Source organism: Thalassophryne amazonica, chromosome 16 (genome assembly GCF_902500255.1).
Source record: "Thalassophryne amazonica chromosome 16, fThaAma1.1, whole genome shotgun sequence".
Lineage (NCBI taxonomy): Eukaryota > Metazoa > Chordata > Actinopteri > Batrachoidiformes > Batrachoididae > Thalassophryne > Thalassophryne amazonica.
In genome coordinates this window covers 43,091,165-43,116,080 of record NC_047118.1, presented here as the reverse complement: position 1 = coordinate 43,116,080, position 24,916 = coordinate 43,091,165, and the positions used below count along the sequence as shown (strand labels likewise).

The window sequence follows — 24,916 nt, the reverse complement described above, 5'->3', positions numbered from 1 at the left end:
TGGCAACTGACAGCGCTGCCAGGATGAGAGGGTGGCCACCACAGCCAGCAGCTCCTGCTGGTGTTCGCCCTGTGCTGTGACACTCACCTGGAGTGGTTCCCGAAGGTGAGTTTTATTTCTATTTATGTTGTGAAGGCCTGGCGAACCAGTTGTCCTGTCATTCCTCCTACAGAGGTACATGGTGTTCATATCATGATAGGTGTATTACGGCTGTCACATATCATTCAGCTGTGTTGTGGTACGCTGCGCCGAGCCTGCGACATGCGTCGACTCGGAGTGGGGCAGCAGTGAATGTGAAATGTATGTGCTCTGGCTGCACGAATGTGCCGACTGCTGTTCGAGGCATTCAAATGCAGCTCGAATTTGCATGAATGTCATTCAAATGTCCATTCATGCTCATTCGTGCTCTAGTGTGATGGGGGTGTGAGGTTTGTGCTGAAAGTGAATAATGCATTAAAGTGTAAATGTTTCAACAACTGTCTGCTATGCTGTCATTGGATGTCCAGCTTGAGGGGTGTATACGGGGAGAGAACCAAAGCATTTCAGTGGACACCAGCACTCAAGAAGAAGCTCACTGGATGCTGCAGCATTGCTCTGGACCTATCAGGCTGCACTACAGAGCCAACTTAGATGGTAAGTCATTATTGCCTGGTCATGGATATTTTTGTCAAACTAACTTATATATAACACATATTTAAACATGTTCTAGCTTACCATCATCTTCAGAGGGATGTAGCTGACGGAACAGTGGCTTCTGGTGACTCTTTCTACATTCGTGTAAACCTCAATATCTCCGGCCAATCAGACAGCTGCTCTCTGAGCGTGCGCTGTGATGAGGTGGTGCACGTCCTGGACACCAGGCACCGGGGCCGATCTGAGTGGTTGTGTGCACGCATGGACTCCTACACCGGCTCTGACCTGGCTGAGCGTGGCACTATACCCAGCAACTCACGGTATACTGCAGTTTTTGTAAAAACAAACAAACAAATAAAAAAAGAAAATGTACTCCTCGTACGTGTTCTTTTATTATACTAGATAATAGTAAGACTGAAAACAGTAACGGATATGTAAATCTGACAGTTCACCCCAGTGACCTTGACCTTCACCCAAATGATTGACCTCTGGCTGACCTTGCCGGGCAGTTCTGGAATCCAGCTCAGTGTGCACCACATTTAGTATAGAATGGGCTGAAAATCAAATTCTTTGGCCTTGACCTTTGTTAAAATGAGTTATTTAAGGGCAAATCTGGGGTTAAACTTCAAATGATCTGAGAAGAAAGGCCCCTAAACAGAGAGAGAGACATGACCTTGGCCCCAGTGATTGTTCTCTGGCAAATTTGACCCACCTCCATATGTGTGACAAGTTTGGAAATGAATGAAAAACTTAAATTTTAAAAAACTTAAATTTTAACTTTTAACCAGTGGTTGATCTGTGGCACATTTGACCTCACCTGGGTATTTCCAGGACCCACCTATGTGTGTCAAGTTTGCTATGAATCAGAGCAAAAATCCAAATTTTAACCTTTGGCTTATGACCATGACCTCTGCCAAAGGGAAACAAACAGATGGAAAGACACACAGACATGTGTTTTTCAAATTAGAGTATGATTTTTGCAGAAGCAATAGCGTTTATAGCATTGAGTTACAGTAAGAAAATGATAGAATATGTGTTTGTGATTGTAGGGCCCAGCAGCTGCTCCTGGTTAAGATTCAGAAGTTAGTGTGTCGAGGGGGGAAAGACGACAGCAAAAACCATGGCAGCACAAGGGTCAGTATCCACCTCAAACATCCTCTGGTTTTTGCTGAGCTAAAATTTCATTTTCACCTTTTTGAGACCTTCCTGTCAGCGTTACTCTACCAACATCCCACACTACAATTTTTCTGAGGCTGCATTGGGTGGGGTTTGATGGGGCTCTAATGATCAGTTACTGATTGATCAGTAGAGCCCCTTTGTTCATCAATTATTCTTCAAGAAACATTATTTTATCTATACTTTTACTCTTTTCCTTTTCATTAAAACATTTTATCAGCAAAGTGGGTTATATAGCTACATAGAGCTCTGCTGAAATACTTATTTTCTCATCCTTTGTCTTTATGTGCTTGAAATGAATTGTGCATATGATTCTGTGTAGAACAATTTAATGGTCGAGGAGACGAGCCCTTCACCTGATCCTAAAACCAGTCCACGCTTATCGAGAGCCGGCATCTTCCTCACACAGATTCTACAGGTAAAAAAAATAAAAATAAAAGAAGCAAACATCTCATTTTCAAAAAGAAAAAAAAAAGCAGGTTTATCATCTAAGAGGAATTGTGCACTTTTTCCAAGTTATTGTTTATGTTTATTTCTAAATATTACATATTCAACAGCTCTTCATTATTTTAAAATGTTTTAATCACATTAAATGTGCATAAACCTTATAGTTAGGACTCTATATTGTCTCAAAGTGGTACATATCCACAATATGACAACCAAATTTTAAACGTGAATATGATGTTACAACTTAAGAGATTTAATAAGACTTTTAAAGTAGTTTATTTTTGATCTGTCAATAGTAATAACTCTATCAGGTCAACCTGATCAGCACCAGTAATTTACACTATGACAGTTTATTTAACACTGTGAGAGTTGAAGGTATCCACGTATTCACGTCCTACTTTCTGTTTTGATTTGCAGTTTGTCAGCAGGGTGGATATCAAGTACAAGCGGCTGAACAGCAGTGAACGTGTGCGCATCGTCAACTCAGGCAGCTCTTTACCCAGACAAGGCTTGGAGACGCTTCGACCTGAAGGTGAGCTCAAAATTAATCAGCAGCTCTAGGGAGGAGTTTGATGGAGCTGTAATTAGCGTGCCTTAATTGAGAGAGTGGCGACATGATGGGTCGGAAAAAATCAGTCACGTGACTCATGGTGCCATCTTGGTTCCAAAATAGCGTTCGTTGTTAATCTGTCTGCATGTAAATCCAGCTATTTTATTTATTTAATGTGGGTTGTTGTCCATTTGGAGGCATAAATAGACACAACAAGGGCTTCAAGATGTACAGATTCCCTTCAGATCCAAACAGAAGAAAAATTTGGGAAAATAAAGTCAGCCGTGTGGGATGGAAGCGACCTCATCGTCAAAGCTTTGAGAGGTAAATTTATTTTCAGTCCCATGTACAGTGAAGCTCAACTAAACTCATCGTATAAACCAGATGTTCTCAGTCACTGGACAAAAAAGTCCCAGTGTTTTTGTATTGTTTTCCATGTAATAAACAACGGATATAACAGATTTTGTACAACGGATTTTTCACTCACATCAAATAAAATATCCCATCCGATCACAATGTATTTTCCTTTAAAAACCCCTCACATGTGGGACCGGAGTCATTTCCATGATTAAAAGGCGCACCATTTATTTTTTTCACACCGTGCTCAGACTCAGAGGCGCAGTCTGACGTGCACCTGTTAAATCAGACACAGCAAAAGGCTGTGATTTGACACTTTTTCTGCTTGTACTCCTTCATCTCCCATCATATTATAATAGTTTTGCAGTGTGCACGCTGATTAAAAATGGATCAGAAAGTCTGCAACTTTTCAGCACAAAGTAAATTGTACAGTTTACCTTTGATTGGAGGTGATGACTGTAGAAAGAAAAGCTTGTTGAGGCTCAAATTAATCCATAATAAAGCAAATCCAATGACAGAGAACTTTAAAACTGTCGTGCATGTCATTGCATGACACGGAGTTACAGAGCTGCAGAAGCATAAATCAGGTTTTAAATTAATTAAATAATCATAGATTGTAAGTTTTGTAAATTTGATAGCTTAACTATTTTTATATTTATTTTGATTGCAGCTGTACCTGGATGTGTTGCTGTATGTGGTTAAATGATTTTAAAAAAATGTTGAAAACATAGTTGATGCCACTCTCTCAGTTAAGGCACTCTGGCTGTAATCCCCCCCCCCCCCCCCAATGCCATTTTCAGCTCCAATTCCTCAACACCTTCACCATTCTCTGATCCAGTCCATTAATCTTCTTCGTCTCCACTGCACCCATGAGATATGGTTTTATACACTGCATTGGGATCAAATAAGCAAGTTTGCACCGCTCACATAAGACAAAGTGTGACTTTTTTATTATTCTGTTTGCGTTGGTATATTAGAATGATGAGTGGGACAAAGTCTCCAACAGATCTTGACAATGCAAGCCCCACTGATCTATTATGGATGGATGGATGGATGGATGGATAGATGGATAGCTTTATTATCATTGTCATTACAACACTGATTTCCACACACACATTCCACAGACAAACAGCAATTAATCCACAATTATTACTTGTTTACTGTAATAATGGCACACATCAGAATTACGACAACACATATACATTGACATTGTTTATGTGCACTAAACTTGAAACAGTCCGTTTTCCAAATTGAGGCGATGTGAGTGTGTGGTAGCCGCTGCAACTGGAGTCGCGCCGCTGACTATTATGACTTGATTTAGCATGTTATACCCAGGGTTTGTCCCGTCTCTGGGCCAGAGGATGGAAATCATAGCTTTTATTAATGTGTCTGTTTGGAGCTTGTGATTGCATGTTTTTGTGCTTTTCCTTTGTCTTGATCCTTTGCTGTAAAAAGATGCTGTAGATCCAGACAGTGAGCTGAGCAGGAGCCTGATTCCCTACAGTCTCGTCACCCCCCAGCGCACACAAAGGAGGAGACCAGTCCTCTTCACTCCCACCGCTCTGGCCAAAACCATCATCCAGAAAATACTTAACATGGGGGGAGCCATGGACTTTAATATCTGCAAACCTGGTCAGTGCATCAGCGTGGTCACTGCAGAACATCTTGCTGCTAAATAAGAATCACTTAACACAGCTGGCAGAATTCTTCTCATTCAGTCTCCTGCTGTGAGTGAAATCACAAGAGCGAGTCACAGGTAGTGAAGAAGGGAGGGTGGCAGAGGATTCAGGTCAGGTATTGTGCTATAGACATTAAGGAGTGTAATCAGAGAGACAGCAGGGACAGGAGGAGCTCAGATGACCTGCTTCATAACTGGGGTGATGATGATGATTATGATGATAATGATGATAATGACACACATGGAGAGATTTAAAGCTTCATTAAAAGTTATTTTCATCATGACAAGCTAATCAAAAGGCCCTATTGACTGTGAGACAATTTCTCATGATGCCAAACTGACAGAGAAGAAATACCCAAACTCCCAAAACCAGGGTCATCGGAGTGTCAGGTGAAGTAAAGAAACAGTTTTTGAGGAAGTTCCCAAAACCATCAGAACTTTCTATTCCTCATTTGCTATAATTCCTGTAGTGGTCAATTTAAAAGGAGAAAACTGTGGAACACTGATATAAATCTGTCTCTTTCAGTGTTCTAGAAATCTGTTTGTCCCTGTAGAAGCTGCCATGTTACTGCAAAAATTACCCTTGAAATGGCTCATTACTCTGATAATGTTCTATTCTATTCTATTCTATTTTAGACACCTTGTCCAAAGAGGAGTTCCATCTGAGACAGAATGTGGAGCCCTTCATTCACTACACAGAAAAACACGCCACATTTGAATGCATCACCAGAGAAAACATTGAAGCTGTGGCTACTAAGGTAGAGTTTGTTGTCAGCTCGTGTTCCTATTTTATGTGCTCAAAGGTTTGGCACATTGACAGAAACAGCACTGAGGACAGGGTAAAACATGGGAGCAAATGCTCATAAAATAAATTACAAATTAAGAGTTTACTCAGAGTGCACACTTTTCCCATTGCCCAAAATACAAGTCCCTATATATGTGAAGCCACAACAAAAGTTCACCAGATCCATTCCAGGCCAAAATACACATTTCTATCAAAATGTGTGAAAGCTGTGATATTTCATGCTTTGGATTTATTTATTTTTAAATATCCTGGGGCCTCATGTACAAAGTTTTGTGTGGATTTCTACCAAACATGGCGTATGTCAAAACCCAGAAACTGGCGTATGCACAAAAATATCCAGATGTATCAAAGTGTGCACAAGCATGGATCCACACACTTTCCATTTGTACATCCCCCTGAACGTGGAATTGAGTGCACATGCACACGCTCCAAACTCTGCTCTGGCCACGCCACTTTTTAAATATGCAAATCCATGTAAATAGGCTGTTGGAGATGGGAATCCCCATGACGTCACATCAGACAACATGAACACAGAAAGTAATTTATACAGGTTGTGTGCTACAGATGACTGGAAATTACTTGGGGACATGCAGGGATATTTTATTTGGTACCCTATTAACCCTCTGGGGCTGACACCTTCGTATACGACTGCTGAGACCAAGTTTTACTAAATTATAAATAACTTTTTAATGATATGAGATAGAAACATACTTTTTTTGCTGAAAAGTTAACTCCGCAGACTTTGAGCCAGCCGTCCACCATCTTTGTACTCCTCATAGAAGCTGTGTGATGACGTGCACAATGTGAGTGTCCAGTCGGAATTGGTTCACCGCCACATGGTTTTCCAAAATCCATTCGTAGGGCAGATTTACCTCACGTGATAAACCAAAGATTGTTTTTAGGAGTGCTGTATTACTAGTTGGCCCATTTGAATAGCCCCCTGGCTGTTGGCTCCAATGTGCGATCACTGAAAGTGAGCACACGGAGCAGACAGAGAGCCTCTCATACAATCTCACGTGCTCAAACAAAGAGTGTGTAAGTATCAGGATTGCTCCACTACGCAGTTTGCCTGTGAATGTTATTGGATAAGCCTGTGGCCAGCTCTCTCGCTCCGGCATAAAGCACTGTTTACCATATCAATGGAGCGAGGGGGGAGGGGCCGCTCCTCAAACTGTGAATGAGCCTTGAAGTGTGAAAGCTGCTTTCAGAGCAGGAGTGAACAAACACACAGTCAGCTTAGAAGTAGAAGTTTGTGATGTGACCTTTGTGTAATAGCAGACAGAAATTGCTTTGAGATGAAGACAAACAAAATGCATAGACCATTTTGTATATATTGTTCAAAATGTGCATTTGTGTATATTATTTGAACCTTTTTGTTGTACAGTCTTTCACACAAGACCTCAAATTACCTTTATAAAGTGTCAAAACAGTTGTTATTATAGTTTGCTGTGTGTTTTGAATAAATGTGTGGAAAATTATTTTCCGCTTTACTTTTTCCTTTCTTATTTCTGATGGTATAAACCTACACTTATAAAACACCACTATAGCATATATATCTGAAAGTACAGGTTGTCCTGAAAAAAAAAGAGATATAAAACTTGATTGTGTGATGCAGGGAGAGCTGTTAACAGCAGTAATAAAACATTTATGCCAGGCGAGTGAACTATCCAAAAAATGCCCTCGGACCCCAGAGGGTCAAAATGGAATAATCATGAAACTGGAAAAATATGTGTGTGTGTGTGTGTGTGTGTGTGTGTGTGTGTGTGTGTGTGTGTGTGTGTGTGTGTGTGTGTGTGTGTGTGTGTGTGTGTGTGTGTGTGTGTGTGTGTGTGTGTAAGGCCATAAATGCTGTCGGCTCAGAACAGCGCACACACTGACGTTAAAATGTGAATGTAAGGGTGATTCTTAGACTACGGGCACTTTTATGTCCCTTGATCATATTTATGAAAAAAAGAAAAAAGGGGAAATTTCACACTTTTATAGTTATCTTTACAATGAAAGTGTTTGAAGAAATTTGTCCTAGTAGTCTATGATGACTTTTCACCTTTTTCAGCATCATTATATGCAAATATTGCCGTTTTGTGCTTGTCCCACACCCAGACTTATGATCTTCAATGATAAAAATGAATAGTAACAAACGTTTTTCTAATGTTTTAAAATATCTCTGAATAAAATATCAGTAAAATAATCAAAACATAACTGGGGTATTCAATGTTATACAACTGTTGTGATTTTTTTAAACAAAATGTAGTTGTCCCACACTATTGCCGTAATTTCCACCACAACATAATGTCCCTTTAAAAAGTTTGTATGAAAGATTGTGTGGGTAGTTTCTATGGAGATAAACAGTAACATCAGAGCACATGTATATAGCGCCAAATCACAACAAACAGTTGCCCCAAGGCACTTTATATTGTAAGGCAATGGTGTGGTGGAAATTACATTTACAAGGCCAATAGTGCCCATAGTTAAAGAATCACCTGGAAATGTTACACACTGACAGTGTGTGACATTCACAACTTTACACAGGCCTTTATTGACAAATACTGAACACAGGGAGACATTCGGTTAAGAAGCTCTGCTGCTCAAATCTCACTATCAAGAAAAAGAAAACACATAGATAACACGAAGAAACTATTTACACAGCAAGCAGCCACCGTGCCAGCCTCCAGCCTGATTGTGTATTTTTCGCATCACGTGATGTGAAGATCGATGGAATGAATATGTTCCTATTACAAAAACAAATTCATCATGTGATAGCACCTTTATACAACATGTGTGCAGTCAATAGCTCCAATTCATTAGGGAAACCAGCTCTCACTGCAAATTGTGCTTTAATGTTGCAGTGTGATGTATGTGGATGTAGGGTGCCAGATGCCCCACTTTGTGCAAGACAGTCCCTCATTTCCAATACCTTTCACAAATTGTGATGGGGTCTGGCATTGTTATGTTATAATTAACAGTGTAGTTTGTTGTTGTCCATTTCGCTGCTACCCGTTCCGTTCGGTGGCACCACAGTGGATAGAGCCAGATCGACATTGGTATTTGCCACAGGTTTATGCTGGATGCCTTCCTGACGCAACTCCAATTTAATGTGGAGAAACACACACAGCCGCTGGTGTTCCAAAGAGGTCTCCCATCCAATTACTAAAAAGATGCCACACTGCTTAGCTTCTGAGATCATGTTACTTATTTCTATTGTGTACATCAGCGCATCTAAATCAGTAATGGAAATATAGTGTGTGGTGAGGGACAGAGCTAATAGGAAAGCATCCAACTGATTTATGTGCTGAGAGGATTACGCATGTAATCACAATTATGCTAAATATGATCAAGGAAAAACAACATATAAAGAAAGAATTCAGAGTTCAGGAGCTTTGCATTAAAATTTTAGTGAACCTGCCATATCGTTTGAGCCATAGAGATTTGCTAAAATTTATTTGACAGACATGATTAATGGGTAGGATTTAATCTTTGGTCCACACTCCCAAGCAGAAGGTGGCAGTAACGAGCCTAATGTGAAGGAGACATTTACACGTTTTAAGTGATCTGTACTCATAGACTGTACTCACCGCCACACTGTGTTACTAGTTGTAACACAGTACTCAGACTGTACTTGTGTAATTGAGGCAATAAATTGCCACAACATTTTTGAATGTTATGTCACATGATTTTGAGTTTCATGAGTTAAAGAATTAATATGACTTAAATTTACTTCAAAGACTATACAAAGGAAGTTAATGTGGATGACGAGCGGTCAGTGGACCTGGATCCCAAGCAGAAAGTTCCCAGTTCAAGATCAAGCCGTGCCCATTCCCCTGTAATGTGGCGTTGTATGAGGAAGTACATGTACCATTAAAATGTACCAAACTAACATGCAGATCCATGTGGACTCTGCTGTGGCACCATGAGCGGAAAAAGGGAGCAGCCAACAGAGTTTTGACAATTTACTTTTTACAAAAGAATCTAATAAATATTGCATTGAGTCAACATAAAGATTGTGTTTATGGAGTTATTAATTTTAAGTTCTGTTTACTTAATCCCACAGGAAAAGGGATTGAAAACTTTTAAGTCTCAGTAACTGAAAATAATTGCATTGACTTATTAAGCACAATTAATTTAAAGTTGTACAGCCTCTTTTTAAGGTTTAACTCATTAAAAACATTTTTTCTTTGGCACCAATGTAACTTTATTCCTTAGCATTTACATAAGTGATTCATAATATTAAATTGCCAATATGCCAACATTCACACTGTCTGGAAACAGTTAGAATTTCCACCCCACAAAATATTCTTGGTGAATCCTGGTTTGAAATACCACAGAATAAAAATACATCACCTCAGTGGTAAAAAAGACTATTTTGACCACAAACTTTACATGTAAAATTTCACTTTAGCATGTGTGTGCAATGCATTGTTTTACTGTATATTTTTTATGATGTGAAAATTAGAAACAAGTTCCTTTGAAGCTCAACAAGTCAGCAGAAGGCTTAATCTTTTCTTTTTCTTTTTTTTTGCATTGTATGAGATGTGACCATTATTTATGTGTGCAGGACACGTGTCCTTGCAAGACAGTGCACTTCTGTAATTCTGTGTTAAATTCTTAACCAGGGCAAACACTGCCTGCTGGAGGCGGAGCTGAGCTGCGTCAAAGACCTGTTGAGGAGAGAAATCTACCCGATCATCATCTACATCAAGATCTGTGAGAAAAACATCAAGAAGCTGCGGTAGGGTTACACACGCACCCCAAGACTGTTAGCCAGGAGATTTAGTCTGATTTCAAACACCATCAATGCCACAAGTCCAAGCACACCTCAAACACTGTAAAATGTCATTTGTAAACTACTATAAAACATTTTAATCATCAACAACATTACTGAGACCACATTTAGCCATAATGACTTGGGGGGGGGCAGCTTATATATTTTAGTTCCATTTTTAATGACCTTTACATTTGCAACTGTTGTGGGATGGTGGCCACATGGTTAATGTGCATGTGTCCAGTGTCAGCCACTTATCCAGGTCCAGGTCAAGCTGAGTCAGCAGCTCATCCCACACTTCCCTATCATCAGCCCAAGTTCTGTAACTCTTCCCAAGGTGTTTCCAAGCCAGCTGGAAAATATAATCTCTCCAGCGTGTCCTAGGTCTTCCCTGTGGCCTCCTCCTGGTGGGACATCCCTAGGGAGATGACCAGGGGGCATCTTCACAGGTACCCAAACCAACTCAGCTGGCCCTTTCGATGCAGAGAAGCAACAGCAGATAGTCGAGCTGATGCTATTCTATCTATAGATAGATAGGTAGATAGAATCACACTCTATCTGTCGCTATCTCTATGAAATATTACTAATATTGAAATATTACTTAATTATTGATTATTGGTTTCAGTGCAGAAGGTTACCGGTTTCAAACCCCACCCCTGCCACATTTCTCCATATAATGTGGAGTTGCATCAGGAAGTGAATCTGGCGTAAAACTTGTGCCAAATAAACATGCAGATCCCCCTTGGATCTGCTGTGGTGACCCAGAGTGCAAACACAGCCGGGTCTCACGGCAAGTCGTGATTCAGCAGCACGAAATATACATTAATCTATTGGTTTGTGATATTGTGACAAAAAAGTGCCTCATTTTCGTCACGGCAGCACAAATTCATTCTAATTCATTCCGTGATGGCTGCACAAAATTAAAAGCGAAGCAGGGGGTCGGGGGTGGTTAAGGTTAGGGTGGGGGGTAGGAGTAGGGTTAGTAATAATGAGTTTAAAAAAACCCTGTCACGAAAAATGTAATCATTTCATGACGGGAGCACAAAAAAAAAACAAACACAAAAAAAAAACAAGGAAAAAGCCGAAGGGACTTTCTTTTATTTATTATTTTTTTATTTGGTTTAATCAGGTTAGTCCCATTGAGATCCAGATCTCTTTTGTAAGGGAGACCTGGGCAATTTAATTGTGGGAGGAAACCGGAGCACACCCACGCAAACATGGGAAGAACATGTAAACTCCACACAGAAAGGCCACAGGTGGGAATCGCTCCCAACAGCACTAACCACTAAGCCACCATTTATGATAGCTTGAAAATGTGAGCAAAGCTTATTATTTATTTCTTTTTTATTCATTTATTTATTTTGCTGTTATAATGGGCAACTGTAGGAAAAACTGAACCACACACACACACACACACACACACACACACACACACACCACACACACACACACACACACCACCACACACACACACACACACACACACACACACCACACACACACAATATTCAGTAAAGGTGTGAATTGTGCCATTTTCTTAAAATATGAAATGGTTTTGTGTTGTGTTCAGTTTGGTTGCTGAAGGCACACTTTATTTTCTGATTTCACAGTACTCGTATACCTCTGCTAAATATGGAGTTAAAAAAGGTAGATTTTGTTTTTTTTGGTTCCAATATATCCTGGTGTTTTGATGGATGTCTCTGTTAATCAGGTCATCCAGTATGTGAACACATTATTTTTCACTGTAAACTTCTGACAAATACAACAAAGCCTGCAGATCACTGCTGTAGTCTGTCAACAGGATCTCACCAGGTACCCAATATTACAGCACTCACTGCTTCCTTCCTGTTTCCTGTCCACACAGGAAGCTGCCGCTGCGCGTGGAGTCAGAGGAGGAGTTTGTGAAGTTGTGCCGGGGCCAAAGAGAAGGAACTGGAAGCCATTCCCTGCCTCTATGCCAGCTTGGAGCCCGAGGCCTGGGCGGGAACAGAAGATCTCATCAAGGTCGTCAAAGACCGAATCCTGGAGGAGCAGAAAGAAGACTGTGTGGGTTGGAGCAGGACCTCCTGTAGACCGGCATGCTGCAGCAGTCTGTGCTTGAACCAAAACAAGTGCTGCACATCTAGAAAAACACAGAATAACTAAGTACTATGTGCTCCCCCTACATTTATGATCAGAGAACACATACATGTAGATACAATATGATAAATGTCTTTTCTATATTTAATGTAAATGTGCACCTTTTCTTGAATTTAGAGAAATAAAACAGTCTTGATGCCTACAAAGGCTTGTTCTCTGTAATCTCTCTGTGCTCTGCTTTAAAAATGTGTTAAAGCGACTGACTTCAGTCTAATTCCTCTAACCTACATTACAGTGTTCTCTAGTGGCTAACGTTATGATTTCACGCTTGTGAAAAACGATTCAAATCAGCATTTACACGGTGTGCTTTAAAGATACAGTGTGTAGGAATTTGCAGTTGTTTCTTCGTCGAAATGGAAAATAGCAGTCATAACATCTACTAATTAGCACACTGCAATACTGAATTGATGCGGGGTTTTTTCATAAGTTTAGAATGAGCCCTTCGTTCACCCTGCTGACGTATCCCATATCTGTTGCAATCTGCAATCAAAACAACATGGAGAAACCACAACGACAATTTCAAATGACATTAACTACCAAAATGTAAATTTTATGCCTTTCATAACATAAGAGACTGCATGCATGAGCATAAACACTTAAAACAAATATTCTAAGTATTCTGTGTCTGCTACCTTCAACCTATGTGGAACTTCATGAACGCAAACCGAATTTCAGACATCTCATATATATATATATATATATATATATATATATATATATATATATATATATATATACCCTTATAATACCCCTTGGTATTTCAGTATTTCATGCATTTTAATTTGTTTATGGCATTTCAAATGCAAAACGTAAATCAGGCTTCTCAATATAAAAGTTTCTAAATTATCTTCCGTAGACTAAAACTGAAAGTAAATCTGTACAACTTGAAATAAATTAATTAAAAATATAAAAGCCAAGATGATGGGTTGCATAAGTAATCAGCTCCTTTGGTATAATACTTGTAAATAACCAGTTTAATTGCCAGTTTTCTTCAGACAAGTCAGGGGATGGATACATGAACATTTCCAAGTCACTGAATATGTCTTGAACTTTATTTACATCACTTATGAAGAAATACAAACTATGGCACTCTATGGTTAATCTGTGTGGAGTAGACAGTTCTCAAAAACTGAGTGACTGTGCAAGGAGAAGAGTGAGGAAAGCCACCAAGACACCCAGACAACCCAGAAGAAGTTATAGGCTTCTGTGGCTGTGATTGGAGAAATTGTGCATAGTGCATGTTTTGGATTTTGTATCTCCAGTTATAACAGCTTCATGATGAAGTGGTATAGAGGAGGATTTTATTAAAAAGAAGACCTGAAAGTTCAGCTACAATCTGCCAAAAGGTACATCTGAGGTCCAAACCTAGATTTAATGTTTTGGTGAAAGAAAACCCTCCACAGCACGGCACGAGAAAGGGAAGTCTGGGGTCCCCTTGCTGGAGCTGTTGCCCCCCGCGACCCGAACCAGAATAGCGGTTGAAGATGAGTGGAATGATGATGATGAGTATACCAAAGGGGCTGATTACTTATGCAACCCATCACCTTGGCTTTTATATTTTTAATTAATTTACATCAAGTTGTAGAGATTTACTTTCAGTTTGAGTCTAAGGAAGATAATTTTATAAATTATATATATGCTTTGTGGAATAGTCTCCCTGCATCAATAAAACAGTCAGATTCTGTAGAGACTTTCAAGTCCACACTGAAGAATGCTAAATGGAGTGCATTTATATAGCGCTTTTCCATCTGCATCAGACTCTCAAAGCGCTTTACACATAATGCCTCACATTCACCCCGATGTCAGGGTGCTGCCACACAAGGTACTCACTACACACCGGGAGCAACTAGGAGATTAAGGACCTTGCTCAAGGGCCCTTAGTGATTTTCCAGGCTGGGATTTGACCCAAGGATCCTCTGGTCAAAAAGTCAAGCGATCAAGACTTCTTTGCAAGGGAGACCTGGACAATTATAAAGTTTCCAGTTCACTGAACCTGCATGTCTTTAAATGTGGGAGGAAATCAGAGCACACCCATGCAAACATGGGAAGAACACACAAACTCCACACAGAAAGGTGGGAATCGAACCCATGACCTTGCTGCAAGGCAATGGTGCTGACCACTAAGCCACCGTGCTGCCCAAATCAAGGAGACAATAAACATGGAGTGAAGAAAGCATACTTCAATTTCCCCCATAATGACAAGACCAGGATGAGATCGTGGCTCAAGGCAATTCCCATTGTAAATAACATAAACAAACACAATAACAACATCTAAAAAACCTAGATGTTATTCACAAGAGTTTTAGACACAATGACACAACTGACCCCCATGCCACAACAGAAAATCCAGTTAGAATTGTTCTTTTTGTCCAAAGTCTGCACTTCAGTTTGTTTGTGTGTTGTACTAGTAGTTGGAGAGGTGGAGTGGGGGGGGGGCTTGGCATAAGGTTGCTACACCCCTGTAAGCAGCCTATGTTTGTAGTCAACTGTGTTCAATCTTCTGTTAAAATATAAAGTAGGGCTTTTTTAATTATTATTGACTGAAAACATCATAAACTCTCATACATGGAGTGAGCCGTGTCTGCAGTTTTTCTTAGTAAATGCGCTTTCCTTGTCCTTTATACATTTCTAATACCTGGGAGTTGATATTGATATAGACCGGCATGCACATAACTGGTACTCATGGTGCTGTGCATGCTAAAAAAAAAAAATGATGCACAGCAGAAAACACGAGGGAAGCGCTTCATAAGAGGAAAGCAATGACTGGTTGTAGGAAAAGTGTTTCCCTCTGCTGTGCTCATGGTATTCGCACACAACGAGCACCATGAGTACCAGTTATGTGTACCCTGGTATAGACATATTTTTGAAGCCACCATATGGTGCACTGTGAGAACGTGCACAGGCTCAAGGGAGATTTAGAAAAAACACTTTCACAGCAGTGCCAGATAATCTCTTCATAAGCAGGAAAGGATGTGCACACACTCAAAAATCGAATAGTCTCACAAAGGTGTCGGAGTGTATAGGGACACCAATACACAATAAGCAGGCTCACTGCAGTAAAGGGACCAAACTTCTGCTTCATGGAGTGTACAGTAATACACAGAAACACTTATGATACAATTCCACTATGCACCAGATGTAATACACAGTCCTTCTAGCTGTCTACAGCTGCTTGTTGATCCATTCAAAAGCTGCAGTTTATTGCCCAAGCACAAAAAAAGCTTATGCCAGCTGCTTGGTGTCACATCCCAAATGTAAAACTCAGGCTCATGAGAGATCAGGCTGCAGTTGATTTTTTTTTTTTTTTTTTTTTTTTTGTCTAGTTCACAGATCAATCAAATGATTATCCTCCTTGTATTTTCATATGTAGCAACAAATCACTTTGATACCTGTGCACTTGCTGTGGGCAGTTCACATGGAACATGCATGATGATGTCGGGTTAAATGCACCTGTTGTTGAGCTCCAGTTCTGCAAAACAGCCACCCGCATCGTTATGATATTCCCAGGCAAGCTAGGAATAGCCTGTAAAGTGCAGTGAGTCAACAGACTGATAAATGAATGAGTCCATCTCAATCCTGCCCAGGTTGTTAACATGATAACTCCAAAAACATCCATCCATACCATTTTTTATCTCTGCTTACTCCAATTAAGGGTCACGGGGGGGTGGGGCTGGAGGCTATCCATCAGTCACTGGGCGTGAGGTGGGGTACAATCTGGACAGCACACCAGTCTGGTGCAAGGCCACATACAACCCCTGGCAAAAAATTATGGAATCACCGGCCTCAGAGGATGTTCATTCAGTTGTTTAATTTTGTAGAAACAAAAGCAGATCACAGACATGACACAAAACTAAAGTCATTTTCAAATGGCAACTTCCTGGCTTTAAGAAACACTATAAGAAATCAAGAAAAAAAGATTGTGGCAGTCAGTAAACGGTTACTTTTTTTAGACCAAACAGAGGAAAACAAATATGGCATCACTCAATTCTGAGGAAAAATTATGGAATCACCCTAGTAAATTTTCATCCCCAAAACTAACACCTGCATCATATCAGATCTGCTCATTAGTCTGCATCTAAAAAGGAGTGAACACACTTGGAGAGCTGTTGCACCAAGTGGACTGACATGAGTCATGGCTCCAACACGAGAGATGTCAATTGAAACAAAGGTCTTGACGCTTTGATGTCTTCCTTGTCTACCAGTATGTTGGCCTTTAAACAACCTTCCATGTTGTTTGTATTTTGGTCCAAGAGTTTAGACACAGCTGACTGTGACACAACCACATCTTTTGCAAACATTGCGTGATGATTTACTCTCTTTTAAGAGTTTGATAATCCCTCTCCTTGTTTCAATTGACATCTCGCATTTGGAGCCATGAGTTCATGTCAGTCCACTTGGTGCAACAGCTCTCCAATGTGTGTTCACATCCTTTTTAGATGCAGACTAACGAGCAGATCTGATATGATGCAGGTGTTAGTTTTGGGGGATGAAAATTTACAGCTGATTCCATAATTGTTTCCTCAGATTGAGTGATTCCATATTTTTTTCCTACTGCTTGGTCCTAAAAAAGTAACCGTTACTGACTGCCACAATCTTTTTTTCTTGATTTCTTATAGTGTTTCTTAAAGCCAGAAAGTGGCATTTGAAATGACTTTAGTTTTGTGTCATGTCTGGTGATCTGCTTTTTTTCTACAAAATTAAACAACTGAATGAACATCCTACCCGATGGCCGGTGATTCCATAATTTTTGCCAGGGGTTGTATACTGTAGACAACAAACACTCACACCACACCTACGGTCAATTTAAAGATTTCAGTTTACCTAAATTAAATAATACTTAGTCTGCCACAGCAAATAGGCACTAAAGAAGACACAACCTATTAAAATCTGGTTAACTCCTGAATCAGAACAGATCAATCAAAAAACCAACTTAATGAAATACCACATAGATGTGTCTGCCATCTGCGGGTTGATGGATTGATTGATGGATTATGAGCAGGTGTATGTTGTCATTGTGGAAAGCTCATTTTCTGCACAGTAAACCTTGGTTACATTCATCAACTCAAATAACAGGTGTTATTTAACTCCTCACAACCCCACTAAAAGGATTTTGCATTAATGTGGTTGAAACAGACACTTCATCCTTCAGTCCCTCTTAACACGTGTGGCACGTGCAGCCCAAAATAAGTTGGTTGTTCAGGTTTTATTATTATTTATTATTATTATTATTATTATTATGATTGTTATTGGGCGGCATGGTGGCTTAGTGGTTAGCACTGTTGCCTCACAGCAAGAAGGACTCAGGATTGCTTCCCGCCTTGGCCTTTCTGTGCGGAGTTTGCATGTTCGCATGGGTTCTCCAGCTTCCTCTGACTTCCAGGCATGTATGCTTTAAAATGGCCCGTTGGTGTAAGAGAGTGAGGGTGTTTGTCTGTCTGTGTGGCTCTGCAATAGACCCGTGTCCTGTGCAGGATGCACCCCGCCTCTTGCCCTATGACTGCTGGGATAGGCTCTAGCCCCCGTTTAATTGGAGCAAGCAGGTACAGAAATGGATGATTATCATTATTTACAGAGCCTAGACCTGGTGACCACCAAGATCACTGCTGCTTGTTGTAATAAAGCCCTTTTAAATTGCAATTCAAAAGTGAATCCACTCATTCACATGCACATCCCTAACCTTTCTCTACTCCTACATAGCTACTCAGTACTGAGGATATACAATACTGGTGAATGTGTAGAAACTGTGTGACTTTGGCAGGCAACAACTGTAATATGGTCTGATGCAGCCACACAAAGTAGAAACACACCCAAGAAACACAACAGAGAACATAATACTCAAGAGACCATGTGTGAAACAAACATCCTTTGCAGAAACCACCTCAACTACTGCTTTTGTGCAACTTTGTCTTTTCTCTCTGTCACGCTTCTGTTCCTCTTCCTCCTGTTTTTCTTAAGGTGAATATACTATGTAATTAGTAGCTGTGGGTATTGACAGCAGTGGCTACAGCAATCTGGGATTTGACCCCAATGACCTTGATTTTCACCCAAGTTATTGACCTCTGCTGACTTTGCCAGGGCATTTTGGGAATCCACATAAGTGTGTGCCACATTTGGTTAAATCAGATTGAAAATCAAGCTGCTTGACAACTTTTTTTTTAGCAGTAATTTCATGGCCAGCCTTCATTAACCCTCTGGAGTCGATGGACATGCCATCACGTTAAAAAGTCACATGACCTAATTAAGCAGACGTAACTCAATCTGCTGCACTCTGAGGCTCTCTTTAAATGCATGTTGAATGTGGAGACTTCAACCTTTATAGCACTTTTAAAATTTTGTTAATAGGCCTAGTATAACTTGACTCATGAGTATTTTTTACGCCATGTGTTTTCGTGAATATTATTGTCATTTTTCGCTGTGCATTTATGTACACACACACAACCAAAAGGATCATTTCCTTCTCTACTGCAGCAGCAACAGTGGTGTGAAGAAATATGACTCCTTCTTCCTCATTGGTTGACTCCTGAATTTTCCACCAATCAGAAGTCACTAACCCCACGTGTGTTCACTCACCCTACATGTGTTTGATCACAGCCCACTCATGCCACGCGGGTCTGATTGTGTGTGTGTTTTCTCTTTGTTACTGGTAGGAAGCATGTGTGGTTAGTGTTTTGTTGTTGTTTGGGGTTTTTTTTTTTGGCAAAAATGAGGCATTTTATGAATGTGAAGCAAGTGCTTCAGTTATTTTTTGAACTGGAGGAAGACAGAGCGCGCAGTGCCTCGTCAGAGTCTGAAACAGACAGTGAGGATTCTGGTCATGAAAGAGATGATCCCTCTTGTGGTCTGGAGGAGCAACCAAAGCAGGTGGATCCACCAACATGCGCATGGAGATCTGAACAGAGGATCGGAGCGCGCGCTTCTGTTTCCAGATCCAGATGTCCACTCAGACGCGCAGCAGAGACATGCCCCAGCGTTGACTGCTGGAACATGGAGGAGGATGCAGACAAAGGTCCAGCAATAAGCATATTTCAGCCTCGGAGGACACCAGGAGTCCAGGTTGATATACTTTCCACCCAAAGTCCAAAAGACCTTTTTCTTTTGTTTTTTGCAACTGACACAATTAGAACAATATGCACCAACACCAATGAAATTGCTGCAAAAACAAGGTTTTAGGGAAAAAAAAACTGACAGACATTGAAATGGAAGATCTGTACAAATTTTTTGGACTTCTAATATACATGTTGTTGGTGTCACTGCCAAGTCTCCAGGACTACTGGAAACAAAGTCATATTTTGTCTGTGCCCTTTCCAGTGAAAGTAATGTCCAGAGACAGCTTTAGATCGATATTCTGGAACATCCACCTAAGTGATCCAGATGAGGATGTAGAAAATGATAGAAAAAAGGGAACACCAGGTCATGACAAACTGTTTTGAGTCAGGCCTCTTTATGATGACATCCTCAGTGCCTGTCAGGCTTATTACCACCCGAGGAGGGAGCTGGTAGTGAATGAAAGGATGGTAGCGACGAAGGCAAAAACTGGAATGACTCAATATTTGAAGGATAAGCCAACAAAATGGGGCATGAAACTTTTTGTGTTGGCTGTTTCATGTAATGGCGACACACTCAAGTTCACCATTTACACTGGCAAGACTGTGACCACAAGTGAGCATGGGCTGTCATACAATGTGGTCATGAACCCGATCCAGCCATCCTTGCTTGGTACTGGGTACCACATTTACATGGACAATTTTTACACGAGTCCCAAACTGTTCATGACCTGGCTAACATGAAGTTTGGGGCATGTGGCACGTACAAGGAGAACAGACGAGGATGCCCCAGAGGGAGGGCGAATGCTCTCACAAAAAATCTGAAAGAGGATCTACAAGATGGATAAGAGAGGGGCCTCTGGTGTTTGTAAAGTGGATGGACACACGGGAGGTGTCTGCGAGCTCCACCATCCATCATGCGTTTTCGGGTGAGACACTGCAGAGAAGGGTGAAGGATGCGAAGGATGAACGCTGGACGGTGAAAGACATTCCCTGTCCTACCCCAGTGTTGGCTTATAATAAAAACATGGGTGGAGTCGACCTCGCTGACCAGCTCATCCAGTACTACTCCACCCATTGGAAAACTGCACACTGATACAGGACAGTGTTGCTGCAATTCCTTGACATTTCAACCACAAATGCATTCATCTTGCATCGTGAGATCAGCAGTGTCAAACAAGTGCAGCCCATGAGGACTTTATGGTGGAGCTGGTGTGTGTCAACTGTGTGGCACAGACAAAACAGGTGTCCCACAGAACAGGAGTTAGAACCGCATTCCTGTGCCAATTATGACAGGCACAGATCCTTGCCAAAAGGCCACAAAAGGCAGACTGAGGTGCCAACGGGTCCTTCACATGGGCAACAAGAGGAGTGACACACCGTGGAAGTGTCAGGACTGCGATGTGCCCCTCTGTGTTGTGTTGGACAGGAATTGTTTTTTGAGTGGCACAAATAATTTAGCATGTCCTGCATTACATTGTACATATGTTTTTGAAATTTACCACTTATATTACATTCTAAATCTTATTATATCTGATTGTTTTCTAAATAGTTTAGCATTAGCATTTCCTGCACTATATATTTTTGAAATGTACAATTTATATTTACATTCTAAATCTTATTGTGACATCTGACTATTTCACACATAGTTTAGCATGTCCTGCACTACAATGTACATATGTTTTTGAAATTTACCATTTATATTAACATTCTAAATCTTATTGTGACATCCGATTGTTTTCTAAATAGTTTAGCATTAGCATTTCTTGCACTAGATTTGTACATATGTTTTTGAAATTCTAAATCTTATTGTGAAATCTCACTGTTTTGTAATAATTGTACAAAAAATGCCTGAAGCATTTTGTGCATTTATGTAAATAGTTGTATTTAACTTTGTTTTTTTGCTACATTTGTACATATGTTTTTGAAATTTACAATTTATATTTACATTTTAAGTTATGAAAATGGTTCGTTAAACAAATTTGTGCTTTTCACAGTAAAAAGAACTAACTTTTTTCTACTTGGATTTTATGTTTTTTATGTGATTTTAGGTTCACTGTGTTAATACAGTAAGTCAGAATGAATGCAAAACTGTAATGTCACACAGGTGAGGTTGTGCTGAAAAAAAATGACACCAACAAAGCCAGGGTAAACACTTTTTAAAGGTAATTTATAAAGGTAAAACCAAAAGTAGTAAAAAAATGACCAATTATACCCTGGACTCCAGAGGGTTATTATGCAAAATTTGATAGAAATCAGCCAAAGGACCTGGAAGAAGTAGCGGAATAAACAGAGAACGCCAAATTTTTTTTACCTTTGATCCCAATGACCTTAACCTTTTCCAAAACAAGCTCCTTGAGGGCAAATCTTTGGTCGTCCTACACACACACAGCAAGTTTGGTGGTAATTGGCCCAAACACATTGGATGAGTAGTGGAATAAACAAAACAAGCGAGCGATCTAAAAATTATCGGACAAAAATTTATTGCAAGATAATTAGTCCGGTAATGGTTTTTAAAGTTATCTAAAAAGATAATCTGATAATGAAAACATTATCTTTGATAGTTATCGGATTATCGGAACTGTGCCCACCACTGCACAAAACCATATCATATTTTAAGAAAATGACACAATTCTCACCTTTACTGAATAGAAAAAACCAGCTCTATCCAATGAACACTATACACACACACACAAAAGATTCTCACATTATAGAATTATAAAAACCTCCTCTGCTCATCTGCAGTACTTGGAGGAGAAGGAGGATCTGGAGCTGAAGTGCTCCACACTACAAAAAGACTGTGAGATGTATCGCAACCGCATGGACACCCTCATGATCCAGCTTGAAGAGGTGGAGAAGGAGCGGGACCAGGTGCAAACACACACACACACACACACACAGAGAGAAAAAGATGATGTGCTGTTCTATATTTGTGACGCGGTGGAATGATATGTTCACACGTTTTGTTTCCTCTTGTGTTGTTTCCACTCCATTATCTCCACAGGCGTTTCGAGCGAGAGATGAGGCCCAGCACCAGTTCTCCCAGAGCCTAATTGACAAAGACAAATACCGCAAACAGATCAGAGAGCTGGAGGAGAAGAGTGATGAGCTCCAAATCGAAATTGCGCGCAAAGAAGCCAAGCTGTTGACCCTGGAGTCTCGCCTACAACGGCTATCCAAGGACAATTTTCTGGATTCGGTTAGATACGTTTGATCCTTTCTGCATGTTGCTCTGTTCACACAGGTTACGTGATCAGCCTCATTTTAATTGTGTGCATATACTGCAAAGAGCAGTGGGAAATAGTTGATTGCATTTTGGTATTAATGTGGATGAAACTACAAATTCAATTTCCTGATTCAGAGTCTGCCGAGGGACCTGCCTCCAGCCATCATCTCTCCGGGAGAGGACTTTAAACCTCTCCAGGGCCAATCAGAATGGTCCAGCGATGAGTCACCAGAGGAGAAGTGCCCACCTGAAAAACCCCGCCTTGTACGGAGACCAAACATCAAACCAGCGGTCAGCTCATGGTTACTTCTGCATCAAAAGAGGTTTTAAGTAATATATTTGTCATGTTCAATGGAAAGACATTTATTTTTTACTGTGTTTTACAGAACAGAGTTAAGTCTCCAGTCTCTGTACCCAAAGAGATGCCGGTTAATTCAGAGCCCACTCAGCCTCCTGGTAATACAGTTTATTCACATATTTAATCTTATATTTCACTATAACATTATGCAAGTGTTTTTAATCCTAAATTAGCAAGCTTTTCAACTTTCTCCACTTTGACTTTCAGTGCAATCCTCCAATGGAGTAGACTCTTTACACGTTCAGATGCCAAACTCAAACAGAACCAGCAACTCCCGCCCTCCGGTTTTGAGTGCCCTCAACTCCCTGAACTGTCCACTCACCTCCAACCCCCCACCCCCCTTCACCATATCAGAGCAGCCCAACAGGCCAAATATGGTGAGGTCTCAGTGGGTTACTATTATGACATTATGATGTCTTTGCCATCGTAATTAAATGGTTCTAACACTGGGAATGGTTGACCTAATGCATTTTTCACCTTTAAAAAGCTGCGCTGCCGTAATGACAGCATCCTGTCCATACTTCCTGAGCCACCAGAGATAGGTTCACTGTACCGCCGAGAGAGGGAGAAGGAACATGACTTCCACCCATCCAGGTAGTCACAGCCTCATTTCACATTATAAACATCATCTCAACAAGATTCAAGATCCTGTTTTATGTTTATTCACCTTTGTAAAAACTTTGTAACTGTTAGAATGGCCTAAGCAATGGGTCACCCCTGTGAGTCTGGTCTGCTTGAGGTTTCTTCCTCAGATCACCAGAGGGGAGTTTTTCCTTACCACTGTTGCCTGTGTGCATGCTCTAGGGGTTGGTAAGGTTAGACCTTACTTGTGTGAAGCGTCTTGAGGCAGCTGTGTTGTGATTTGGTGCTGTATAAATTCAATAAATTGAAATTGAATCCATCTGTCCATCTGCACTGTCATAAAATGTGATCAGTCGATCAAGACACCATTGTACAGGCTAAACGTGGGGCCCACAAGACATCAGAATTTTAGAAAGTGATCACCATCCATCTATGTTAGCATCAAAGCAGTGGCAGGCCTTTGCTGTGAAAAAGTGATGCGTCACTGCAAAGCACTAATGTTAGCAAGCTAAGACGGTTTTACAACCAAAAACGTTTCTTCAAACAGATTGAAACATTATCAACACGGAGGTTGTTAGAAACATTTTGTATGCAAAACAGATTAGATCCTTGGGTCTTAATATGGGGTTCAATTCCCCCTAGGGGGTCGCCAGAGGTTGTGAAGTTTTGTCTGCTCTAACTTGTGCACATGTTGCATAAAGTCATAAGAACTCACTTACTGGATAATCAGTGGATGGTTTGTATTAATGGCTTCAGAATACTGTGATGTGTGTGCTCTCTTTCAGCCTTTTGGACTTTGACAGTGACTACATGGAGATGGAATTTGGTAAAATAAAAAATGCACTGAACATCTTTTTCACATTTTGCAGAAATGTGCAACTGATGTTTTTGATCCTGATGCCAACAGCTATCTTCTCTTTAACATCTCTTTGCTCTCATCATGTTCTATCCCTTCGTGTGTACAGAAGACGAGCATGGCCCTCCGTCTGTCCATTCATCTTCTTCCTCCCATCAGTCAGAAGGGATGGACACTTATGATCTGGAGCAGGTCAATAATATTTTCAGGAAGCTCTCTCTGGAGAGGTACGAATACACCTACATTTCTGCAAATCGTAGATGCTTAAAAACTCCTTCCACAGTCTTTATTTACTGATCTCGTTTGT

General features: G+C 40.5%; 1 protein-coding gene across 1 annotated transcript in view; it reads left to right on the top strand.

The window, feature by feature from the left end:
* The window catches only part of card11 (caspase recruitment domain family, member 11), a 91,868-nt gene that overhangs the window by 52,675 nt on the left and 14,277 nt on the right, over positions 1–24,916 (top strand). Inside the window, exons 17-33 of the mRNA XM_034191349.1 lie at positions 507–633; positions 710–953; positions 1,683–1,767; positions 2,132–2,227; positions 2,674–2,788; positions 4,619–4,795; positions 5,478–5,599; positions 10,257–10,372; positions 12,270–12,473; positions 22,302–22,458; positions 22,592–22,786; positions 22,949–23,104; positions 23,200–23,269; positions 23,379–23,548; positions 23,659–23,765; positions 24,539–24,579; positions 24,719–24,836. Coding sequence (XP_034047240.1) covers positions 507–633; positions 710–953; positions 1,683–1,767; positions 2,132–2,227; positions 2,674–2,788; positions 4,619–4,795; positions 5,478–5,599; positions 10,257–10,372; positions 12,270–12,473; positions 22,302–22,458; positions 22,592–22,786; positions 22,949–23,104; positions 23,200–23,269; positions 23,379–23,548; positions 23,659–23,765; positions 24,539–24,579; positions 24,719–24,836 — 2,300 coding nt within the window. The remainder of the gene's footprint in view (positions 1–506; positions 634–709; positions 954–1,682; positions 1,768–2,131; positions 2,228–2,673; positions 2,789–4,618; positions 4,796–5,477; positions 5,600–10,256; positions 10,373–12,269; positions 12,474–22,301; positions 22,459–22,591; positions 22,787–22,948; positions 23,105–23,199; positions 23,270–23,378; positions 23,549–23,658; positions 23,766–24,538; positions 24,580–24,718; positions 24,837–24,916) is intronic.